General features: G+C 37.3%; 1 protein-coding gene across 3 annotated transcripts in view; it reads right to left on the bottom strand.

Moving 5' to 3' along the window:
- Positions 1 to 2,330: 2,330 nt before the first annotated feature.
- The window catches only part of LOC139134551 (phosphatidate cytidylyltransferase, mitochondrial-like), a 45,335-nt gene continuing 35,051 nt past the window's right edge, over positions 2,331 to 12,614 (bottom strand). For 2 of the 3 annotated variants that reach the window (XM_070701430.1, XM_070701431.1), the window contains one exon: positions 2,331 to 8,745. In XM_070701430.1, the coding sequence (XP_070557531.1) occupies positions 6,169 to 8,745 (2,577 nt within the window). In that variant the 3' untranslated portion in view covers positions 2,331 to 6,168. The remainder of the gene's footprint in view (positions 8,746 to 12,614) is intronic. The other variant, XM_070701432.1, reaches the window with a different exon arrangement.

Consider the following 12,614-nt stretch of genomic DNA (forward strand, 5'->3'; position numbering starts at 1 on the left):
CTACATGTTTATAAAAAACAACGTGCAAAATGAGAAAAACAACCAAACACCTCTGAGATGAGAAATTTTTGTATGTATTACTGCTTAATGAATAACCAAATATTGTTTTCATTAATTCCATGTAATACAATATTACAAAAGGACACCTTCACTTTGGACATTTTTGATTTACAGGGCTGTATGGTGCTTTGATATGTGTGTGTCCATTGCAAGTTGTCAACTATTATGTACTTTACCTTGGTATTTGATAGACTGTGGCTCAAAATGTGTTCAGATACTATACAGTTATACAGTGAAGCTATCTAATGTTGTACATATACTCACTCAGGTCTGTGATATCTAACCAAATGTGAGCAAAGTGTCATTGATGCTATTTGTAAGTCTTCATGGATGGCTCATTTAGGAGTTATTTGGAACTAGTTTTCTCTTTTTTTGGTCAAAGCTTTATTTTTTTATGCCAACACGAATATAGAACTAATTTGGGATCATTGGATTTTCATATTTTGCAAATTTCTCTAAGGTGGTGTTGTTGTATGTCAGGCCTCCGTTAGGATACCAGGGTATTGAATGAAAAATATGTATTTGAAACATTGTATCTCAATCTCTCAACCACGTTAACTTGGAGACAAACACCGTTGCTTCAAAATTGTTGCATCAGGGTAATTGACTATGGCGGTGTTTACCACACTGACAAAAACTTCGGCCATGTTCAAACATACACACAAACGTACCGATACATGCGGCATTGTTTGTACTTTAATGTTACTATCAATGACAAAATGCACGATGGTAGTAGTGTTAAAAAGGAACTTTTTATTGTGTATTTTTCTGTAAGAAAGACACCTGTCACATAGCACAAGTCAATGACGCGACGCAAGCCAGCTGGTGTGAATTTCAGCATGCATTGTTTGATGATGGGCTCAGAGAAGGGGCGGCTTCTATATGCAATTCAAAAACCCAAAAGTGGCGAACAATGAGCCAAGACAGTGTTTCAAAGTAGGGGTGTGGCTTCAATTAGAGGCGGCCTCAATTGGGAATTTTACGGCAGGGGTTATTTGGAACTAGTTTTCTCTTTTTTTTTGGTCAAAGCTTTATTTTTTTATGCCAACATGATTAGAACTAATTTGGGATCATTGGATTTTCATATTTTGCAAATTTCTCTAACGTGTAAGTGCCATATAGATGAATGTTACAATATCGCAAATTACTCAAAAAAAACAAGTGTGTTATATAAAAAGAAAATCAGATGAGATAACATTTGGAGATTAAATTGACATTAATTCACCATCCAATTATACCAAATTAGTTCCAAATCATGTTTGTCATTACAGAGCTTTGAAATTCAATATTTGGCTTGTCAGGGATACACCACTAATAATCACTTCCCTATTATTTGACATTTATACTAATCATAAATTTGTGCATTTCTTAATTGCAAAGTTCATTATGCTATAAATGAATACCACAAACAGCATTTTGTAACAATACGCAACAGAATGCATAGATGAAGGTAGCTCACTTGTCTGTCCAAGCAAGGGGGTAACACTATTTGACAAATCTGTCATAGAAAAATGACAAATTTTCTTCATCTACATCAGTTTTCTATGAAAGTAGTTTTAGGATGCAGTGATTCTATTATTGTTGTTTAAGCAAAAACTAACAGCCGTCACTGCTACATTGACCGCTAGGTATTCCATTGTTGATTTTTCATCTAGCATCTCACAAGCTGCACCTACTGATTTGACCAGCTGGCATTTGTGTAATTGTCTCATTTTAAGTGATCTCTTGATCAAAAATGCTGATCAGGTTGAATGGGAAATGGTATGCGGGGTTATACAATTTCAAACACGCATTTATTTCATTCTTGGAAATATGAAAATTCACTGTTAAAGTTTCTATATAGATCAAATCTCACAGAGTACAGTAATCATGATGCAAAAAGTGCCTCCATGGTTCATACATTTACTCAAAACTATCAGGGTGGGGCCAGGTTGCAAGAGCTGCCTGTACAAATTTACATTGTTGCATCCTCAAGCAGACCCACAGGTTGCAACGATGGTAAAGGGTAGTACTATTTAAATCAAGGAAATTGACCAGATGACAGAGCACAGGCTAGTACTATTTAAATCAAGGAAATTGACCAGATGACAGGGCACAGGCTAGTACTATTTAAATCAAGGAAATTGACCAGATGACAGGGCACAGGCTAGTACTATTTAAATCAAGGAAATTGACCAGATGACAGAGGAAGAGTATTTTTTGCAATACATTCAATTTGCAAACTAATTTTTTTACACAGCTGATAAATAATAAACAAATACTCAGAGCAGTTCAACATATCAGTATTGTTTATTGCTTCAAAGACAGCTGAGCATCAGCTACTACAATGCAAATGTAAAACCTCTTTGTTCACTGCAATGCAATACTTGTAAAACAGCTGCTGAAAAACTTGTGGAAAACATAAATTATAAACATTGCTGTCTGGTGTCCATACAAAGTAACTGATATCAGCATGTATCAAACTACACTGATCTTGAGAATTACCATTTGATCATAACACTCTGGTACTATTTGATGAAACAAACTAAAATGTCGCAAGAGAGAGAAGGGTCATATATTATGGGATGCATCAAATAGCATCTATGACACACTGACTGATCACTGTCATGGACTAATTCCAGTTTGCAATCAAAAACTTAAACAATGACAATGATTTCATCTTTCGTCAACTGATAAAATCAAGATATTTCCTGTGTTATGTATGAGTCAGCCTGGATAAGTTCTTGAAGTTGAAAGACAATCGTATGAAAAATCAAGGTGATAAATTATCCAGTTTCTCTTAAATATCACTGAATAAGTGAAATTAAAGGAAAATAAATCCTTAATCAGAAAACAAAAGATAAAAAATTCACAAGTTTTCTCATGAAGGTATCACCATTTGTACCTTGTCAAAAACACAATTACACAGTGGATGGTTCATGCATTAGCAAACATTTTGTTCACAATATCAAAATAGACAAATTCAGTTTTACATCAAATTGATGGTCAGGTCCATATATCCTACATTGCATAGTATATACTAACTATCAGTAACATTCCTATCCATGGTTGGTTTGTAGAGGGCGTCATACTCAGATTTCACATTGAATAGCTATTAAAGAATATGTCATGCATAAAAACCAAATTTGATCCAGATCAATGTATTTCATCTCTGTCAATAATATTAGCGCAGGAAATGTAAATGACTGCTTTCTGATAAAAGTATCAATCACATACGGTAATCTGTTCGAAGCACACATGGATATGTACTGGTTCATAAAAGTATCAATCACATAGTCTGTTCAAACCACACATGAACATGTACTGGTTCAATGGAGCACACACTATCACTTACACATTGCCATTAAACATCAATCAGTCATAAAGTAACTTCCAATAATGACACTAAATGGGATATCAAGTAAGTATATTCCGAGTTGATATCAATATCTTGATCAAAATTCATGAATCTAGCAATTTGCTGACAATGAATCTGTTCACTCTTGTTATAAATCATAAATGGATAAATAAAGTCAAGGTTTCACATTAATGGATAAAGTTCAGTGTACACACACGTCACACTCTGTCAATCATACAGTCATTCAATTCAAGTCGATAGAATTATCACTCAGATAACAGCTGGGTTAATTTTGTTTCCACCATTGTGACCATTCTACTGACTGTTTGAATGGTGATAATTCATTTTATAGCTTTACTGTAACACTGAATCATTTGTAGAAAATACAGCAAACTAATCATCAAAACACTCCATATTAAAAAACACATAAAAACATCTGTGTATCTCCATGATTACTCCTGCTAAAAAAGTACACAATCTACACTGAATGGGAATATGATGCTCCATATGCCCCATTGGCTCCTAATATAGGTTCCAAATTTTACACAGAACTTCTGCAGAGTTTCTCTTGGAGTCTTGGATTTACTGTGATTATATACATAATTACACATTAAAAACGCTATTTATAGCAGGTTTACTTTTCTAAAAATATCATTATTATGAAGCAAATGGCATATGGTTTCATTCTTTTTATTATCACAATGACAACAGTGGTATCCAAAATCATCAATTGTACATAAAGTAAACATACGCTGGTATTGAAATGTGGAAAAAAAACCAAAGTTGCAAGTTAGGATGGAAATTCTGTATGATGTATGTCATTGTAAGATACTGTGTAGCTATGGATATCTCATTAAGGCGGTAAGTATCCAAGACTTATTAGTTATTGGTGTCATTATTTTTTGTCTACTGAAAGGCACATATAGGTACAATTTCAATTACATATGTTCAGTGTCAGTGAAATACACACAAAGTAATATACAGTATGGCAGAAAAAAACTATGCTATGTACTGAAACCTGTACCATTACATTTGAATACATAAAACATCTACTACACTGTATCAAGTCAGTTGATGTAGACAAGATGAATACTGATGCTTAATTGGCTTTTCTTCACAGGAATTCCTTTACAACCATTATCATGTGTGTTTGTTTTGAGTCATACACATTCTTGACAATAGCAGTCTTTACAAACGTTCTGAACAGGAGCCATTGAGGGTAGCTGAGATACAAGATGCAAAAATAATGGATAGAATCATGTCTTAAATATCAAACAAGTGGTTGGAAGTCAGTGAATTATGACTAAATGTTGATATATCTATCAATGAAGGCTGATGACTTTCTTGCATAGATCTACATCTACTATTGATGGAAGATCAAAGTTACCGTATTAAATTTGTAAAAGCTTCTTCTGCTGATAAGACAGCAGGTGAAGTACGGTACAATTTCAAGCTCAAACTAAATTAACTTCAAAAACTTGACTTGTTCAGACCAATACATTACAAGAGTTTAATATTCACCCAGTGATTAAGATAAAAGTCTTCAATTGTATACTCAGTATCTACTCTATGGGTCATCCAGATATGGATCTTAAGTCAATCATATTCTGTTCCTAAACTCAATTCTTTTGTCAAACTTGTCCTAATCATCAACTGAAGAACATGGCAATATTCACTGTTCATGACCTCTTGCAAATATACATACATAACACTTGGAGTTGAGATGGCAAATTTGATGAAATTTGTTTCATTCATTCACTGATAAAAATTTGACAGTGACCATTTTTTTCCAAAACTGAATTCATTCAGTTGAGTTGAATTGTATGCTTGTTAAAACCGTTTCAAACTTCAACCTTATCTGCTCACATATTTGAGAAAGTAAAATTGTATAAAAAATATATAAAAAATTATCAATTGGAATGGCAAAATGTTGATACGGACTTTACATGAAAATATTATGTCCCGAAACTTTGTCAGCAGGGACACAAACATTGATCGGAAAAAGTATAAAGTTATTGAATTGTACATAATAAATGGAAAATCAAAAAAATGTAATGAGTTTTATTTACATACATTGTAACACCTCCTGGTATTCTATGTAATGCATATTATTTACAATGAACATAAAAACTACAATATTGTGACGTCAATATCAGATTTTGCATTGCCATTTTTGATACTGGAACCTTTTTCTTTGTTTTTCTGATTTTCCTTTCTTTCTGGGGTAGAGGCCCCTTCCTGTTGGCTCTCAATTTTTTCATTTTTTTTCTCATTTACGTTATCCAGTTCCACAGATGGTTCTTTACGTGGCTCTGATGTTGGGTAAACTTCCACCACATGTTCTATAGAATTTGCATTTTCAAGGTGACCCTCTTCCCCCAATGGATCTGGTCGTCTTTTACCCTTTGATTTTTGTTTTGTCTTGGTATTTGGTGGTGGATATGATGTGATTACATCAATATCATCCATTTCTGCTGCTTCATTTACATATCCAGCATCTGATGGAAAATGGCTTGCTGATGCACCTTCACTGGTTTGAGAAGTAATGACTTCACTGAGAGTAATTGGTGTTGTACCGTCATCCTTATTACGATGTTTCTTGGTTTCCTTATGGAACTCATATTTCTTCAGAGAAGGCGGTTTGTTGTACCTCCACCAAATTACAAAGATTGAAGCAAGAATCAACAATGTCCCAATGCAAGTAGCAAAGAAGACGCCAATAATTTCAAAGGTGTGTCTATTATCTTTTTGTTGAACAGCTCCCCTTGTTGTTACTTGTTTGCATTGGTCAGTGGTGGTGATACTGGGACAGGTATCGCTGCGAAATAAACTGTAACGCACACCACATAGTTTGTATTTGCTTTTAAATCAACAAACTTGTATGAATTTACCGACAGGTCGGTAATTTTGAGAACTCCTTCATCTACACCAAATTCATTGATTTGTACAATGTATCCTACTGCATTTTGGTTGTCAGTAGAAACCCATTTCATCACCAGGCCTGTCTCTGTCACATTGTCGACAGCGACAGTCAGAGGTGTATTGACACATGTTACAGGTGCTTGTCCAGTTGTAGTGACAGGGATACAGTTTCTGAATGCAGTGTCTGCATGGCAATCTCGGACTTGCTCAGTTACACAGACGATGTAATGAGTCAGTGGTTCTAAGCCAGTGATGGTGTACAAAGAATCTGATGTAGCTGTTACATTGGTCTCTTTAACCGGTGAAGTAAATCCAAACTTAGTGACTGTGATAGAATGTCCAGTTGTCTGGCTATCATATGTTGGACTCCACACAATTTCAATCAGAGTATCTCTGATAGTACTTGTCTGTACAGATAAATCAGGTTGAATGCACTGTACTGGTTGATTTACAGGGGCACAAGTAACAGGATTGCTTGTTGGAGGTGGCACCTGTACAATGAGTACCGCTCCATCTTCAGACATACCTCGACTGTTATTAGCAACACATGTGTATGTTCCATCATCACCTGTCTCAACATTTTCAATAATCAGTTTTGTTGAACCAACTATAGCACTAACGTAGACTCTTCCCTCTTTGTTGGATGAATCAAATTTACCTTGAGGAGCTCTCCAGTAAATATCTGGCTCTGGGTCACCAAGAACACTACATGTAAACTCTACATGATCTCCAAGTCCGACTTGTTTATCATGAGGGACCTGGGTAATGAATGGTTGACAGGCAAAGCTTCTTACTTTAACTTCTGTGATGGGCATACTAGAAATATGGGGAGGTGAATGACATACGATGCTTTGAGGCTGGAAGTTGATTGAAGCATGGTTATCAAGGTAATCATAGAGTTCTTTCATTTTACAGTCACATCTCCAGGGATTGCTGTTCAGTATCAATGTAGTGAGGTTAGTAAGTGGAATAAGTGCAGACTCTGATAGACTGTTAAGTCGATTACCACTCAGACTTAGAGTTAATAAATTAGCAAGACCATTAAATGCAGCATCAGTTATTGTGCTTATTGACATGTAATTTAGATACAGTGATTCCAATGAATGAAGACTTTCAAAGACTAAGGCTGGAATTGTTGAAATTTCATTCCAGTCCAATTCTAGTTGTACTAAGTTTACCAGGTTCTTGAACATGTGTTCCTTAAGATCAGTCAGTTGGTTGTTGGACAAGTACAGCTTGCGTAGCTGCGGTGTTGGATCAAATGTACTAGGAGTGATGGTGCTGATACGATTACCATTTAGTGTTAGAACTTGAAGACTTGAGAGAGAATTAAACACATCATTGGGAAGAGTTTCAAGTTGATTTTCAGCAAGATTTAAATTTTCCAAACTATTAAGTCCATCCAATGCGTGGGTTACTGAATCAATGCTGTTTTTACTTAGATCAATTACTCTGACATTAGACAGTCTATCAAATGCACCAGCGGCAAGGTATTGAATATTTGAAGAAGACAAATCCAAATATTCAAGGCGTGCGACATTTATGAAAGCTCTTTCAGGCAATATTTGGATGTTATTGTTGTTGAGCCATAATATTGTTGTGGATGAAGGTAAGCCATCTGGGATGCCATGTAAACCTCGTTCACTGCAATCAACTTTGGTGCCATTCTCGACTGGTGAACAAATGCACACACTTGGACACGGACTTGGTTGAGAAGTTGTTTTACTTTCTGTGGTAGGTAAAGCTGCTGGTGTTGTTTGCTGGTCTACAACAGTTGTCCTGTGTGTATCAGTTGATGCAGCATTCTGTGTTGTTTGAGATTCCTCTGCTTTCTGTGTAGAAACCTGTGTTGGTTGGGCTAAACTGGATCCAGGTGGCTGGTCTGGTGAAGAACTTTGCCGTGTCGTTTGTATCCTTGTAGTGTCATCATTTGCTGATAGACTTTGCCATGTCGTTTGTATCCTTGTAGTGTCATCATTTGCTGATAGACTTTGCCGTGTCGTTTGTATCCTTGTAGTGTCATCATTTGCTGATAGACTTTGCCGTGTCGTTTGTATCCTTGTAGTGTCATCATTTGCTGATAGACTTTGCCGTGTTGTTTGTATCCTTGTAGTGTCATCATTTGCTGATAGACTTTGCCGTGTCGTTTGTATCCTTGTAGTGTCATCATTTGCTGATAGACTTTGCCGTGTCGTTTGTATCCTTGTAGTGTCATCATTTGCTGATAGACTTTGCCGTGTCGTTTGTATCCTTGTAGTGTCATCATTTGCTGATGTGACATCTGATAGTCGCTCTGTTGTCATTTCTTCTGTGTTTTGAGTTAAACAGAGGTCATTCAAGGTCAGTAACAATATTGCCAACATCACAAGCAAGCCGTGTCTTCCCATCGTGATGATTTGTTTCTTTAATATCTTGTACCAAGATTTCTGGGAAGGAAGGATACAATATGTATGCATTTACTAGTCTGACAGTATAAGCAGTGGTGTCCAAATGTCATGTAAATGTTATACATAATATGTCAGGATTACATGTCTTGTAGAGTATCATAATTCATAAGAAAACAACATTTCACATCCAAATAATCCATACAATATATAGATTGCCTAAGAAGATTATGGGTAAGAGATTTTGAATGAATACCATTAAGGTATATAGCAAGTGTATTGACCTTTGGTAACAAATGTTACATGACAGAAATTATTTTGAATACATGATATACTTTCTCAACATTCTTTACAATGTTTTCAAGGTGAACATTATTCCTGGGCAATGAGTGGTTTGTTCAGAGTGACTCTACATAAGTCAAATAAATATTGAAACTCCGTGAATAATGAGGTCACATGGTCTTACTCCGTACAGGGACATGGTGTTCATTACTAGTTAAAAAGTTTTCCATAAATCCCTCAATATAGAGCAGTTTCTGGTGTTTAATTTGATTTCATTTTTAGAGTTGATTAAATCCATCCTAGCATAAATATTAAAAGGTCCAACGAACTTGTAAAAATGATGAGCATAAACATGAACACACAGTCAAACAGGAAGTGAAAGTTTGAAGTCGACCACGAGACCAGGCAAACATTACAAAGTTGAATTTTCACATAAAACTAGACATAAATGGCTGGTTGTTTTGTCCGCTGAAATGGATTGAAGACCTTGATGTTAAAACAAAAATGGCTTTGTTTGAATGGAATCAACAATCAGAGTAAGGACATTAAATTGAATACCTCTTGAACGGATTATAGAATTGTAAAGATATGTTAATCATGCACCATATCCTTTTATGTGAGTTTATTGTTTGGACTGGGCAGAGTAATAAAATGGTATCTTTTGGAGCTTTGCCCCATTACAGATCAAAGTCCATTCACACACCCAGTTGGAAAACACTGTTATTGAAAGAAGTGAAAGGCCTGTATTGATGCTATAGTGACTGTCCTGGTTATGAGACGTAACAATGGTGGGGGGGCCGTGGCGATGTTGCATTCAGAAATCTAGTGTTTAGTGTCACATTAACTTTCCTGTATTTCACATTGTATCTGCCATCATTTGCTTTCCTTAATGTTTTTTTTACTGTTGTACATTTAACGAAAGAAGTGGTTCATTGTTTGTTTCGAGTTTCATTTTCCCAAAAGAATTTGAAATAAATTTAAAATGTAATGTTAATTCATTTATCTCTTTGGCAACAAATCAAGAGAAGCTATAATCACAACAAAAACTTAATAATGTCCAGACTTGTATGAAATGCTGTTAAATACTTGTAACAATCCCAGTAGAATGTAGAATAATAATGTTTGCTGCTCAACTACATGGAATAATGACACAAGATTGCAATATCTAATATGGCACCCTGATGTCACATGGGAGCAGTTTTTGATGCAAAAATGGCTGGACTTAATTTTTGTTGCACTGCTTTGAAAAAACTTCACATCCATGCTTTGTGATTAATTTTTTGGCACAGACAGTGGATCCTGACCGGGCATGAACACTCCACAGTCTGTGGTAATTGGTGTAAGAAAAAATCAGGATATAGCTACAAATCAAGTATAGATATTGATCATGCTTACTACCATTGATACTGGCGAACAACATACTCTGATTTCTATGCCTTTGTGGAGGGACTGTGCTAACATTAATGCTAGCACACTGTCACCCTCACAGTCTGTTTATGCCTTTGTGGAGGGACTGTGCTAACATTAATGCTAGCACACTGTCACCTTCACAGTCTGTTTATGCCTTTGTGGAGGGACTGTGCTAACATTAATGCTAGCACACTGTCACCCTCACAGTCTGTTTATTCCTTTGTGGAGGGACTGTGCTAACATTAATGCTAGCACACTGTCACCCTCACAGTCTGTTTATGCCTTTGTGGAGGGACTGTGCTAACATTAATGCTAGCACACTGTCACCCTCACAGTCTGTTTATGCCTTTGTGGAGGGACTGTGCTAACATTAATGCTAGCACACTGTCACCTTCACAGTCTGTTTATGCCTTTGTGGAGGGACTGTGCTAACATTAATGCTAGCACACTGTCACCCTCACAGTACTGTTTATTGCCTTTGTGGAGGGACTGTGCTAACATTAATGCTAGCACACTGTCACCTTCACAGTCTGTTTATGCCTTTGTGGAGGGACTGTGCTAACATTAATGCTAGCACACTGTCACCCTCACAGTCTGTTTATGCCTTTGTGGAGGGACTGTGCTAACATTAATGCTAGCACACTGTCACCCTCACAGTCTGTTTATGCTTTTTGTGGAGGGACTGTGCTAACATTAATGCTAGCACACTGTCACCTTCACAGTCTGTCTATGCCTTTGTGGAGGGACTGTGCTAACATTAATGCTAGCACACTGTCACCCTCACAGTCTGTTTATGCCTTTGTGGAGGGACTGTGCTAACATTAATGCTAGCACACTGTCACCCTCACAGTCTGTTTATGCCTTTGTGGAGGGACTGTGCTAACATTAATGCTAGCACTCTGTCACCCTCACAGTCTGTTTATGCCTTTGTGGAGGGACTGTGCTAACATTAATGCTAGCACACTGTCACCTTCACAGTCTGTTTATGCCTTTGTGGAGGGACTGTGCTAACATTAATGCTAGCACACTGTCACCCTCACAGTCTGTTTATGCCTTTGTGGAGGGACTGTGCTAACATTAATGCTAGCACACTGTCACCCTCACAGTCTGTTTATGCCTTTGTGGAGGGACTGTGCTAAATTAATGCTAGCACACTGTCACCTTCACAGTCTGTTTATGCCTTTGTGGAGGGACTGTGCTAACATTAATGCTAGCACACTGTCACCTTCACAGTCTGTTTATGCCTTTGTGGAGGGACTGTGCTAACATTAATGCTAGCACACTGTCACCCTCACAGTCTGTTTATTCCTTTGTGGAGGGACTGTGCTAACATTAATGCTAGCACACTGTCACCCTCACAGTCTGTTTATGCCTTTGTGGAGGGACTGTGCTAACATTAATGCTAGCACACTGTCACCTTCACAGTCTGTTTATGCCTTTGTGGAGGGACTGTGCTAACATTAATGCTAGCACACTGTCACCCTCACAGTATGTTTATTCCTTTGTGGAGGGACTGTGCTAACATTAATGCTAGCACACTGTCACCCTTCACAGTCTGTTTATGCCTTTGTGGAGGGACTGTGCTAACATTAATGCTAGCACACTGTCACCCTTCACAGTCTGTTTATGCCTTTGTGGAGGGACTGTGCTAACATTAATGCTAGCACACTGTCACCTTCACAGTCTGTTTATGCCTTTGTGGAGGGACTGTGCTAACATTAATGCTAGCACACTGTCACCCTCACAGTCTGTTTATGCCTTTGTGGAGGGACTGTGCTAACATTAATGCTAGCACACTGTCACCCTCACAGTCTGTTTATGCCTTTGTGGAGGGACTGTGCTAACATTAATGCTAGCACACTGTCACCCTCACAGTCTGTTTATGCCTTGTGGAGGGGACTGTGCTAACATTAATGCTAGCACACTGTCACCCTCACAGTCTGTTTATGCCTTTGTGGAGGGACTGTGCTAACATTAATGCTAGCACACTGTCACCCTCACAGTCTGTTTATGCCTTTGTGGAGGGACTGTGCTAACATTAATGCTAGCACACTGTCACCCTCACAGTATGTTTATGCCTTTGTGGAGGGACTGTGCTAACATTAATGCTAGCACACTGTCACCTTCACAGTCTGTTTATGCCTTTGTGGAGGGACTGTGCTAACATTAATGCTAGCACACTGTCACCCTCACAGTATGTTTATTCCTTTGTGGAGGGA

Source organism: Ptychodera flava, chromosome 6, assembly GCF_041260155.1.
Source record: "Ptychodera flava strain L36383 chromosome 6, AS_Pfla_20210202, whole genome shotgun sequence".
NCBI lineage: Eukaryota > Metazoa > Hemichordata > Enteropneusta > Ptychoderidae > Ptychodera > Ptychodera flava.